The 14,199-nt window shown below is 28.5% G+C and overlaps 1 protein-coding gene across 1 annotated transcript in view; it reads left to right on the top strand.

Annotated features, from left to right (window-relative positions):
• LOC113273077 (ELKS/Rab6-interacting/CAST family member 1-like) overlaps window positions 1–14,199 on the top strand; it is a 47,622-nt gene that overhangs the window by 10,108 nt on the left and 23,315 nt on the right. Inside the window, exons 3-4 of the mRNA XM_026522845.1 lie at window positions 4,520–4,596; window positions 4,714–5,113. Of these exons, the coding sequence (XP_026378630.1) occupies window positions 4,520–4,596; window positions 4,714–5,113 (477 nt within the window). The remainder of the gene's footprint in view (window positions 1–4,519; window positions 4,597–4,713; window positions 5,114–14,199) is intronic.

Genomic DNA, 14,199 nt, shown 5'->3' with positions numbered 1-14,199 from the left:
TTGTTAGGATTTGGATTAGTTCTGCTTGGTCTTTCAACCTTCTTCTATTGTGAAATTTGACTAACTTGATATTTTCTTGAATCAACGTACATAGAAATGAAATTTTTTATTAGAGGTATTACCTTAGAACATATTAATTGTATTACAATATATTTTCAAACTTTTCTGTTAAAGATGAATTTATCTAGTTCACAAATTAGTCTGAGAAATCAACTTCCGACTTATACGAAGTGTGTAGACTTTTTTGAGTTAACATATATAAAATTCAACATTTTTATGAACTCTTTCTTCTTGTGTTAGCTTTGTCTTTCTATTTGATTCAAGATAGATGAAATTTGTTAGGATTTGGATTAGTTCTGCATGGTCTTTCATCCTTGTTCTATTTTGAAATTTGACTTCCTTCATATTTTCTTGAATCAATGTACATAGAAATGCAATTTTTACTAGACGTATTGCCTTAGAACATATTAATTTTAATTACAATACATTTTTCATTTTTTTCTGTTAAAGATGAGTTTATCTAGTTTACAATTTAGTCTCAGAAAACAATTTCCGACTTATAACGAAATGTGTAGACTTCTATGAATTAACGTATATAAAATTCAACATTTTTATGAACTCTTTCTTTTTGTGTTGGTTTTGTCTTTCTATCTGATTCAAGATAGATGAAATTTGTTAGGATTTGGATTAGTGCTGCATGGTCATTCATCCTTTTTCTATTGTGAAATTTGACTTCCTTCATATATTCTTGAATCAACGTACATAGAAATGCAATTTTTAATAGACGTACTTCCATAGAACATATTAATTGTGATTACAATACATTTTTCAAACTTTTTGTGTTAAAGATGAGTTTATCTAGTTTACAATTTAGTTTCAGAAATCAATTTCAGACTTAGAACGAAGTGTGTAGACCTTTTTAAGTTAACTTATATAAAATTCAATATTTTTATGAACTCTTTCTTTTTGTGTTGGTTTTGTCTTTCTACTTGATTCAAGATAGATGGAATTTGTTAGGATTTGGATTATTTCTGCTTGGCCTTTCGTCCTTCTTCTATAGTGAAATTTGACTTCCTTCATATATTCTTGAATCAACGTACATAGAAATGCAATTTTTAATAGACGTACTGCCTTAGAACATATTAATAGTGATTACAATACATTTTTCAAACTTTTTCTGTTAAAGATGAGTTCATCCAGTTTACAATTTAGTTTCAGAAATAATTTTCAGACTTATAACGAAGTGCATAGACGTTTTTGAGTTAACGTATATTAAATTCAACATTTTTATGAACTCTTTCTTTTTGTGTTGGCTTTGTCTTTCTATTTGATTCAAGATAGATGAAATTTGTTATGATTTTGAATAGTTCGGCATGGTGTTTCATCCTTCTTCTATTGTGAAATTTGACTTCCTTCATATTTTCTTGAATCAACGTACATAGAAATGCAATTTTTACTAGATGTATTGCCTTAGAACATATTAATTGTAATTACAATACATTTTTCAAACTTTTTCTGTTAAAGATGAGTTTATCTAGTTTACAATTTAGTTTCAGAAATCAATTTACGTCTTATAACGAAATGTATAGATTTTTTTTAGTTAACGTATATAACATTCAACATTTTTATGAACTCTTTCTTTTTATGTTGGCTTTGTCTTTCTATTTGATTCAAGATAGATGGAATTTGTCAGGATTTGGATTAGTTCTGCATGGCCATTCATCTTTGTTCTATTGTGAAATTTGACTTTCTTCATATTTTCTTAAATCAACTTTCATAGAAATCAATTTTTACTAGACGTATTGCCTTAGAACATATTAATTGTAATTACAATACATTATTCAAACTTTTTCTGTTAAAGATGAGTTTATCTAGTTTACAATTTAGTCTCAGAAATCAATTTCCGACTTATAAAAAAGTGTGTAGACTTTTTTGAGTTAACGTATATAAAATTTAACATTTTTATGAACTCTTTGTTTTTTTGTTGGATTTGTCTTTCTTTTTGATTCAAGATAGATGCAATTTATTAGGATTTGTATTACTTCTGCATGGTCTTTAATCCTTCCTCTATTGTGGAATTTTATTTCCTTCATATTTTCTTGAATCAACGTACATAGAAATGCAATTTTTACTAGTCGTATTGCCTTAGAACATATTAATTGTAATTACTATATATTTTTAAAACTTTTTCTGTTAAAGATGAGTTTATCGAGTTTACAATTTAGTCTCAGAAATCAACTTCCGACTTATAACGAAGTGTGTAGACTTTTTTGAGTTAACATATATAAAGTTTAACATTTTTATGAACTGTTTCTTTTTGTGTTGGCTTTGTCTTTCTATTTGATTCAAGATAGATGAAATTTGTTAGGATTTGGATTAGTTCTGCATGGTGTTTCATCCTTCTTCTATTGTGAAATTTGACTTCCTTCATATTTTCTTGAATCAACGTACATAGAAATGCAATTTTTACTAGACGTATTGCCTTAGAACATATTAGTTGTAATTACAATACATTTTTCAAACTATTTATGTTAAAGATGAGTTTATCTAGTTTACAATTTAGTATGAGAAATCAATTTCCGACTTATAACGAAATGTGTAGACTTTTTTGAGTTAACGTATATAAAATTCAACATTTTTATGAACTCTTTCTTTTTATGTTGGTTTTGTCTTTCTATTTGATTCAAGATAGATGAAATTTGTTAGGATTTGGATTAGTTCTGCAAGGCCTTTCATCTTTCTTCTATTGTGAAATTTGACTTCCTTCATATTTTCTTGAATCAACATACATAGAAATGCAATTTTTACTAGATGTATTGCCTTAGAACGTATTAATTGTAATTACAATACATTTTTCAAATTTTGTCTGTTAAAGATGAATTTATCTAGTTTACAATTTAGTCTCAAAAATCAACTTCCGACTTATAACGAAGTGTGTAGACTATTTTGAGTTAACGTATATAAAATTCAACATATTTATGAACTCTTTATTTTTGTATTGGTTTTGTCTTTCTATCTGATTCAAGAAAGATGAAATTTGTTAGGTTTTTTTTTGTTAAGTCCAAAGTTTATTATAACAAAAAAATGTAATTACAAGAATTACAAATTTGGAGCACAAAACTCCCTACCCCCATAAACCAAAGCGGTCTAAATAACTTTTAAGAAATAACAAATGTAATAACCACAAAAAAGAAAATTAAAAGAAGCTACCTATATCTATAGCAAACTCCTTTCAATTTACTTCTGCTGCTACCAACTCTATACGATTTGCTCTTAGAAAAAATTTCATCCATAATATCCGTATCAAAAGCATAATTACCCAAGATATCTTCATCTTCATCCACATAAAACTCTCAGTCTTCATCCTCAGTGGAGTTACCAGGAACAAGCTTAATAGGAGACAACTTACTAGGAGATTTTTTCTTTGAATTCATTCTTTCCATTTGCTCCCTCTTTTCTTTGAAATATTCTTGTCTAAAAGCTAGACTTCTAATGAACTGAGCACGCACATCTTCCAACTGAATATTGCTTGCCACCTCTAATTCTTCCTTAAAATATTGGCTAGTGGAAAGAGAATGTCCGTTTATTTCTCTTTTTGGCGATTTTGGAAAACCAATTTTTTTTCACGTTTAGGGTTTCAAGATTTACGTATTTGGATTATCAGAATCAATTCTTTGATTCATGATGATTCATTCTTCAGTTAACATTCCTAGTAGCTCAAATCAGAGCCATGCTAAAACAGTTTCTTTTGCTGAAAAAGTTAGGGAACGTAAAACCCTAAATCCAACTTCAGTTGATATTTCTTTGTTACCAAACCCTACTCTTATTGAGGATGAGCCAGGTCTTGTCATTCCTAATGATTATTATCAGGAAGGGTGTAAGCCATTTTAACATAGCTTCATAGCTAGGCTGGATGCTACAGGTTTAAAGTTTGTGGAGGTTCAAAAAATCCTTGAAAATCAATGGAAACTTAAGAATAGGTGTAAGTTTATACCTATGAGCAAAGGATTCTTTGTTATTATGTTATCATCAGAATTGGACAAGGAGAAGATACGTGCTGAAAAGTGGTTTGTCAATCAACAAATTATGAGGTTGATTGATTGGTACCCAGGTTTTAATCCTCATAAATAAAGAACGTCCCATGCAGCTGCTTGGGTACCTTTTTTTGGTCTCCCTATTGAGATATGGACTGAGAGATCATTACTTTCTATTGGGAAAATCCTTGGAACACCAATTGTGGTGGATCAAAGAACCCTAAATCTGGAATATGGTCACTTCGCAGCTGTTTTGGTTGATATAGACTTCGCAAAGCATATTCCTGAGCGCATCTCTATCACCGCAGGAGGTAAAATTTTTTGGCAATATGTTGATATACCAAGTTCACCTAAATTCTGTTTATCTTGCAATATTATTGGGCATGTTGAGGGTGAATGCAAAAAGAAGAATAGCATGAAGACTGCTGGTAAGGAAAAACAGATTGTTCATAAACCTACAATCCAAGTTTGGCAAGCAAAATCAGCTAAAACTGATGAGGAAGAGGAGCAGTATTTGAATCTGGATAATATGGAGGATAATAAGGTTGGTGCTTCACCTGAGGTTTGTGAAGCTCAGCTTAGGTTTAAAAATGCAATCGCAGCCTAGAAATTGCGTACACAATCTGCTCATGCAGACCATGCAAAAGTTATGCAAGTGACATCTAATACTCAAATTCAGTCCGAGAAGAAGCAAAACTCTGAAGTTCAGTCCGTGTCTGAGTTGGAAACCCAGACAAGAGTCGTGAACAAACAAAATTTCGTGGCTAAATCTGTGAGCAAAGATGGGATACAGGACGTGAACAAACCAAAAGCTAAAGAAGATAATGCACGTACAGATTCTATCCATGCAGGCCATGCAGATGCACTTGAAGTTATTGATGAAGCTAATCAGTTGGAAAAGGAGCTTGCTAAATATGCTGATGAGTTGCGTGAAGCTCAGATGAAGTTTATTCATTGTAAAAATACTATTGCAGCTCAGAAAGATATAGCTTTACGTAAAAATCGGGAAGACATGGCTGCACAGAGTTTTTCTAAAGACGAATGGAATGAAGTGAAAGGAAAGAAATCCCCTAGTAAAGGTACTTATTTCTCTGTTACTCCTTTGGAGAATGATTATACTCCTTTTGTGGATGAGTTGATGCAAACTGAAGTTGTGGTTAAAAACAAATTTGATGTCCTAGCATCTGAGTTAGGCCTTGATAATGTTATTATTGAGGAGGAGGAGGAGGAACAATTGTAATCTAGTGACTCAGATGTTAGTATGGGCTCTAAAATTTGGGGTGAGGTTGATGCTGACATTTTAGCAAGGAAAAAAGCTAGGAAAGTCTCCAAACAAGCTGCTAATATTATAGCAAAGCGTTCTTTGCAATCTGATTCAAGTTTGGAATCTTCTCCCAGCAAGTCTATTGAGGAATCTCCGAGCCGTGACACTAACATGGAAATTCAAGCGGGGTTGGTTGATACTGTTTTTGATAAGAATAATATTTTGTATATATTAATTGTGATTACAATACACTTTTAAAACTTTTTCTGTTAAAGATGAGTTTATCTAGTTTACAATTTAGTCTCAGAAATCAATTTCCGACTAATAACAAAGTGTGTAGACTTTTTTGAGTTAACGTATATAAAATTTAACATTTTTATGAACTCTTTGTTTTTTTGTTGGATTTGTCTTTCTATTTAATTCAAGATAGATGCAATTTATTAGGATTTGTATTAGTTCTGCATGGTCTTTTATCCTTCCTCTATTGTGAAATTTGAGTTCCTTCATACATAGAAATGCAATTTTTACTAGTCGTATTGCCTTAGAACATATTAATTGTAATTACAATATGTTTTTCAAACTTTTTCTATTAAAGATGAGTTTATCGAGTTTACAATTTAGTCTAAGAAATCAATTTCCGACTTATAACAAAGTGTAGACTTTTTTGAGTTAACGTGTATAAAACTTAACATTTTTATGAACTCTTTCTTTTTGTGTTGGCTTTGTCTTTCTATTTGATTCAAGATAGATGAAATTTTTCAGGATTTGGATTAGTTCTGCTTGGTCTTTCAACCTTCTTCTATTGTGAAATTTGACTTCCTTCTTATTTTCTTGAATCAACGTACAGAAAAATGCAATTTTTACTAGACGTATTGCCTTAGAACATATTAATTGTAATTACAATACATTTTTGCAAACTTTTTCTGTAAAAGATGAGTTTATCTAGTTTACAATTTAGTCTCAGAAATCAATTTCCGACTTATACAGAAGTTTGTAGACTTTTTTGAGTTAACGTATATAAAACTCAACATTTTTATGAACTCCTTCTTTTTGTGTTGGCTTTGTATTTCTATTTGATTCAAGATAGATAAAATTTATTAGTATTTGGATTAGTTCTGCATGGTCATTCATCCTTCTTCTATTGTGAAATTTGACTTCCTTCATTTTTTCTTGAATGAACATACATAGAAATGCAATTTTTACTAGAAGTATTTCCTTAGAACATATTAATTGTAATTACAATACATTTTTCAAACTTTTTCTGTTAAACATGAGTTTATCTAGTTTACAATTTAGTCTCAGAAATCAATTTCCGACTTATAACAAAGTGTGTAGACTTTTTTAAGTTAACGTATATACAATTTAACATTTTTATGAACTCTTTATTTTTGTGTTGGCTTTGTCTTTCTATTTGATTCAAGATTGATGAAATTTATTAGGATTTGGACTAGTTCTGCATGGTCTTTCATCCTTCTTCTATTGTGAAATTTGACTTCCTTCATATTTTCTTGAATCAACGTACATAGAAATGCAATTTTTACTAGTCGTATTGCCTTAGAATATATTAATTGTAATTACAATACATTTTTCAAACTTTTTCTGTTAAAGATGAGTTTATCTAGTTTACAATTTAGTCTCAGAAATCAATTTCCGACTTATAAAAAAGTGTGTAGACTTTTTTGAGTTAACGTATATAAAATTCAACATTCTTATGAACTCTTTCTTTTTTTGTTGGCTTTGTCTTTCTATTTAATTCAAGATAGATGCAATTTATTTGGATTTGTATTAGTTCTGCATGGTCTTTCATCCTTCCTCTATTGTGAAATTTGACTTCCTTCATATTTTCTTGAATCAACGTACATAGAAATGCAATTTTTACTAAACGTATTGCCTTAGAACATATTAATTGTAATTACAATACATTTTTCAAACTTTTTCTGCTAAAGATGAGTTTATCTAGTTTACAATTTAGTCTCAGAAATCAATTTCCGACTTATAAAAAGTGTGTAGACTTTTTTAAGTTAACGCATATATAATTTATCATTTTTATGAACTCTTTCTTTTTTGTGTTGGCTTTGTCTTTCTTTTTGATTCAAGATAGATGCAATTTATTAGGATTTGTATTACTTCTGCATGGTCTTTAATCCTTCCTCTATTCTGAAATTTGACTTCCTTCATATTTTCTTGAATCAACGTACATAAAAATGCAATTTTTACTAGTCGTATTGCCTCCGAACATATTAATTGTAATTACTGTATATTTTTCAAAATTTTTCTGTTAAAGATGAGTTTATCGAGTTTACAATTTAGTCTCAGAAATCAATTTCCGACTTATAACGAAGTGTGTAGACTTTTTTGAGTTAACATATATAAAGTTTAACATTTTTATGAACTGTTTCTTTTTGTGTTGGCTTTGTCTTTCTATTTGATTCAAGATAGATGAAATTTGTTAGGATTTGGATTAGTTCTGCATGGTGTTTTATCCTTCTTCTATTGTGAAATTTGACTTCCTTCATATTTTCTTGAATCAACGTACATAGAAATGCAATTTTTACTAGACGTATTGCCCTAGAACATATTAATTGTAATTACAATACATTTTTCAAACTTTTTCTGTTAAAGATGAGTTTATCTAGTTTTCAATTTAGTCTCAGAAATCAATTTCCGTCTTATAACGAAATGTATAGACTTTTTTTAGTTAACGTATATAACATTCAACATTTTTATGAACTCTTTCTTTTTATGTTGGCTTTGTCTTTCTATTTGATTCAAGATAGATGGAATTTGTTAGGATTTGAATTAGTTCTGCATGGCCATTCATCTTTGTTCTATTGTGAAATTTGACTTTCTTCATATTTTCTTAAATCAACTTTCATAGAAATCAATTTTTACTAGACGTATTGCCTTAGAACATATTAATTGTAATTACAATACATTATTCAAACTTTTTCTGTTAAAGATGAGTTTATCTAGTTTACAATTTAGTCTCAGAAATCAATTTCCGACTTATAAAAAAGTGTGTAGACTTTTTTAAGTTAACGTATATAAAATTTAACATTTTTATGAACTCTTTCTTTTTGTGTTGGCTTTGTCTTTCTTTTTGATTCAAGATAGATGCAATTTATTAGGATTTGTATTACTTCTGCATGGTCTTTAATCCTTCCTCTATTGTGAAATTTTATTTCCTTCATATTTTCTTGAATCAACGTACATAGAAATGCAATTTTTACTAGTCGTATTGCCTTAGAACATATTAATTGTAATTACTATATATTTTTAAAACTTTTTCTGTTAAAGATGAGTTTATCGAGTTTACAATTTAGTCTCAGAAATCAACTTCCGACTTATAACGAAGTGTGTAGACTTTTTTGAGTTAACATATATAAAGTTTAACATTTTTATGAACTCTTTTTTTTTTGTGTTTCCTTTGTCTTTCTATTTGATTCAAGATAGATGAAATTTGTTAGGATTTGGATTAGTTCTGCATGGTGTTTCATCCTTCTTCTATTGTGAAATTTGACTTCCTTCATATTTTCTTGAATCAACGTACATAGAAATGCAATTTTTACTAGACGTATTGCCTTAGAACATACTGATTGTAATTACAATACATTTTTCAAACTTTTTCTGTTAAAGATGAGTTTATCTAGTTTACAATTCAGTCTCAGAAATCAATTTCCGACTTACAACGAAGTGTGTAGAATGTTTTTGAGTTAACCTATATTAAATTCAACATTTTTATATACTCTTTCTTTTTGTGTTGGATTTGTCTTTGTATTTGATTCAAGATAGATGAAATTTGTTAGGATTTGTATTAGTTCTGCATGGTCTTTCATCCTTCTTCTATTGTGAAATTTGACTTCCTTCATATTTTCTTGAATCAACGTACATAGAAATGCAATTTTTACTAGACGTATTGCCTTAGAACATATTAATTGTAATTACAATACATTTTTCAAACTTTTTCTGTTAAAGATGAGTTTATCTAGTTTACAATTTAGTCTCAGCAATCAATTTCCGTCTTATAACGAAATGTATAGACTTTTTTTAGTTAACGTATATAACATTCAACATTTTTATGAACTCTTTCTTTTTATGTTGGCTTTGTCTTTCTATTTGATTCAAGATAGATGAAATTTGTTAGGATTTGGATTATTTCGGCTTGGTATTTCGTCCTTCTTCTATAGTGAATTTTGACTTCCTTCATATATTCTTGAATCAACGTACATAGAAATGCAATTTTTAATAGACGTACTGCCTTAGAACATATTAATTGTAATTACAATACATTTTTCAAACTTTTTCTGTTAAAGATGAGTTTATCTAGTTTACAATTTCCTCAGAAATCAATTTCCGACTTATACAGAAGTTTGTAGACTTTTTTGAGTTAACGTATATAAAACTCAACATTTTTATGAACTCTTTCTTTTTGTGTTGGCTTTGTCTTTCTATTTGATTCAAGATAGATGAAATTTATTAGGATTCGGATTAGTTCTGCATGGTCATTCATCCTTCTTCTATTGTGAAATTTGACTTCCTTCATTTTTTCTTGAATGAACATACATAGAAATGCAATTTTTATCAGACGTATTGCCTTAGAACATATTAATTGTGATTACAATACATTTTTCAAATTTTTTCTGTTAAAGTTGAGTTTATCTAGTTTACAATTTAGTCTTAGAAATCAATTTCTTACTTATAACGATATGTGTAGACTTTTTTGAGTTAACGTATATAAAATTCAACATTTTTATGAACTCTTTCTTTTTATGTTGGCTTTATCTTTCTATTTGATTCAAGATATATGGAATTTTTTAGGATTTGGATTAGTTCTGCATGGCCTTTCATCTTTCTTCTATTGTGAAATTTGACTTCCTTCATATTTTCTTGAATCAACGTACATAGAAATGCAATTTTTATTGCCTTAGAACATATTAATTGTAATTACAATACATTTTTCAAAATATTTCTTTTAAAGATAAGTTTATCTAGTTTACAATTTAGTCTGAGAAATCAATTCCGACTTATAACGAAATGTGTAGACTTTTTTGAGTTAACGTATATAAAATTCAACATTTTTATGAACTCTTTCTTTTTATGTTGGCTTTGCCTTTCTATTTGATTCAAGATAGATGAAATTTTTTAGGATTTGGATTAGTTCTGCATGGCCTTTCATCTTTCTTCTATTGTGAAATTTGACTTCCTTCATATTTTCTTGAATCAACGTACATAGAAATGCAATTTTTACTAGATGTATTGCCTTGGAACATATTAATTGTAATTACAATACATTTTTCAAATTTTGTCTGTTAAAGATGAATTTATCTAGTTTACAATTTAGTCTCAAAAATCAGCTTCCGACTTATAACAAAGTGTGTAGAATATTTTGAGTTAACGTATATAAAATTCAACATATTTATGAACTCTTTATTTTTGTATTGGTTTTTTGTCTTTCTATCTGATTCAAGATAGATGAAATTTGTTAGGATTTGGATTAGTTCTGCTTGGTCTTTCAACCTTCTTCTATTGTGAAATTTGACTAACTTGATATTTTCTTGAATCAACGTACATAGAAATGAAATTTTTTATTAGAGGTATTACCTTAGAACATATTAATTGTATTACAATATATTTTCAAACTTTTCTGTTAAAGATGAATTTATCTAGTTCACAAATTAGTCTGAGAAATCAACTTCCGACTTATACGAAGTGTGTAGACTTTTTTGAGTTAACATATATAAAATTCAACATTTTTATGAACTCTTTCTTCTTGTGTTAGCTTTGTCTTTCTATTTGATTCAAGATAGATGAAATTTGTTAGGATTTGGATTAGTTCTGCATGGTCTTTCATCCTTGTTCTATTTTGAAATTTGACTTCCTTCATATTTTCTTGAATCAATGTACATAGAAATGCAATTTTTACTAGACGTATTGCCTTAGAACATATTAATTTTAATTACAATACATTTTTCATTTTTTTCTGTTAAAGATGAGTTTATCTAGTTTACAATTTAGTCTCAGAAAACAATTTCCGACTTATAACGAAATGTGTAGACTTCTATGAATTAACGTATATAAAATTCAACATTTTTATGAACTCTTTCTTTTTGTGTTGGTTTTGTCTTTCTATCTGATTCAAGATAGATGAAATTTGTTAGGATTTGGATTAGTGCTGCATGGTCATTCATCCTTTTTCTATTGTGAAATTTGACTTCCTTCATATATTCTTGAATCAACGTACATAGAAATGCAATTTTTAATAGACGTACTTCCATAGAACATATTAATTGTGATTACAATACATTTTTCAAACTTTTTGTGTTAAAGATGAGTTTATCTAGTTTACAATTTAGTTTCAGAAATCAATTTCAGACTTAGAACGAAGTGTGTAGACCTTTTTAAGTTAACTTATATAAAATTCAATATTTTTATGAACTCTTTCTTTTTGTGTTGGTTTTGTCTTTCTACTTGATTCAAGATAGATGGAATTTGTTAGGATTTGGATTATTTCTGCTTGGCCTTTCGTCCTTCTTCTATAGTGAAATTTGACTTCCTTCATATATTCTTGAATCAACGTACATAGAAATGCAATTTTTAATAGACGTACTGCCTTAGAACATATTAATAGTGATTACAATACATTTTTCAAACTTTTTCTGTTAAAGATGAGTTCATCCAGTTTACAATTTAGTTTCAGAAATAATTTTCAGACTTATAACGAAGTGCATAGACGTTTTTGAGTTAAGGTATATTAAATTCAACATTTTTATGAACTCTTTCTTTTTGTGTTGGCTTTGTCTTTCTATTTGATTCAAGATAGATGAAATTTGTTATGATTTTGATTAGTTCGGCATGGTGTTTCATCCTTCTTCTATTGTGAAATTTGACTTCCTTCATATTTTCTTGAATCAACGTACATAGAAATGCAATTTTTACTAGACGTATTGCCTTAGAACATATTAATTGTAATTACAATACATTTTTCAAACTTTTTCTGTTAAAGATGAGTTTATCTAGTTTACAATTTAGTTTCAGAAATCAATTTACGTCTTATAACGAAATGTATAGATTTTTTTTAGTTAACGTATATAACATTCAACATTTTTATGAACTCTTTCTTTTTATGTTGGCTTTGTCTTTCTATTTGATTCAAGATAGATGGAATTTGTTAGGATTTGGATTAGATCTGCATGGCCATTCATCTTTGTTCTATTGTGAAATTTTACTTTCTTCATATTTTCTTGAATCAACGTTCATAGAAATCAATTTTTACTAGACGTATTGCCTTAGAACATATTAATTGTAATTACAATACATTATTCAAACTTTTTCTGTTAAAGATGAGTTTACCTAGTTTAGAATTTAGTTCCAGAAATCAATTTCCGATTAATAACGAAGTGTGTAGACTTTTTTGAGTTAACGTACATTAAATTCAACATTTTTATGAACTCTTTCTTTTTAGTTTGGCTTTGTCTTTCTATTTGATTCAATATAGATAAAATTTGTTAGGATTTGGACTAGTTATGCATGGTCTTTCGTCCTTCTTCTATTCTGAAATTTGACTTCCTTAATATTTTCTTGAATCAACGTACATAGAAATGCAATTTTTACTAGACGTATTGCCTTAGAACATATTAATTGTAATTACAATACATTTTTCAAACTTTTTCTGCTAAAGATGAGTTTATCTAGTTAACAATTTAGTCTCAGAAATAAACTTACGACTTATAACGAAGTGTGTAGACTTTTTTGAGTTAACGTATATTAAATTCAACATTTTTATGAACTCTTTGTTTTTGTGTTTGCTTTGTGTTTCTATTTGATTCAAGATAGATGAAATTTGTTAGGATTTGGATTAGTTCTGCATGGTGTTTCATCCTTCTTCTATTGTGAAATTTGACTTCCTTCATATTTTCCTTAATCAACTTACATAGAAATGCAATTTTTACTAGACGTATTGCCTTAGAACATATTAATTGTAATTACAATACATTTTTCAAACTTTTTCTGCAAAAGATGAGTTTATCTAGTTTACGATTTAGTCTCAGAAATCAATTTCCGACTTATAAAAAAGTGTGTAGACTTTTTTGAGTTAACGTATATAAAACTCAACATTTTTATGAACTCTTTCTTTTTGTGTTGGCTTTGTATCTCTATTTGATTCAAGATAGATGAAATTTATTAGGATTTGGATTAGTTCTGCATGGTCATTCATCCTTCTTCTATTGTGAAATTTGACTTCCTTCATTTTTTCTTGAATGAACATACATAGAAATGCAATTTTTACCAGACGTATTGCCTTAGAACATATTAATTGTGATTATAATACATTTTTCAAACTTTTTGTGTTAAGGATGAGTTTATCTAGCTTACAATTTAGTTTCAGAAATCAATTTCAAACTTAGAACGAAGTGTGTAGACCTTTTTGAGTTATAAAATTCAATATTTTTATGAACTCTTTCTTTTTGTGTTGGTTTTGTCTTTCTACTTGATTCAAGATAGATAGAATTTGTTAGGATTTGGATTATTTCTGCTTGGTCTTTCGTCCTTCTTCTATAGTGAAATTTGACTTCCTTCATATATTCTTGAATCAACGTACATAAAAATGCAATTTTTAATAGACGTACTGCCTTAGAACATATTAATTGTGATTAAAATACATTTTTCAAACTTTTTCTGTTAAAGATGAGTTTATCAAGTTTACAATTTAGTTTCAAAAATCAATTTCAGACTTATAACGAAGTGCTAGACTTTTTTGAGTTAACGTATATAAAACTCAACATTTTTATGAACTCTTTCTTTTTGTGTTGGCTTTGTCTTTCTATTTGATTCAAGATAGATGAAATTTGTTAGGATTTGGATTAGTTCTGCATGGCCTTTCATCTTTCTTCTATTGTGAAA

Source organism: Papaver somniferum, chromosome 4, assembly GCF_003573695.1.
Source record: "Papaver somniferum cultivar HN1 chromosome 4, ASM357369v1, whole genome shotgun sequence".
Classification (NCBI taxonomy): domain Eukaryota; kingdom Viridiplantae; phylum Streptophyta; class Magnoliopsida; order Ranunculales; family Papaveraceae; genus Papaver; species Papaver somniferum.
The sequence above is the reverse complement of the archived record's forward strand: the minus strand, read 5'-3'. Positions and strand labels throughout refer to the sequence as shown.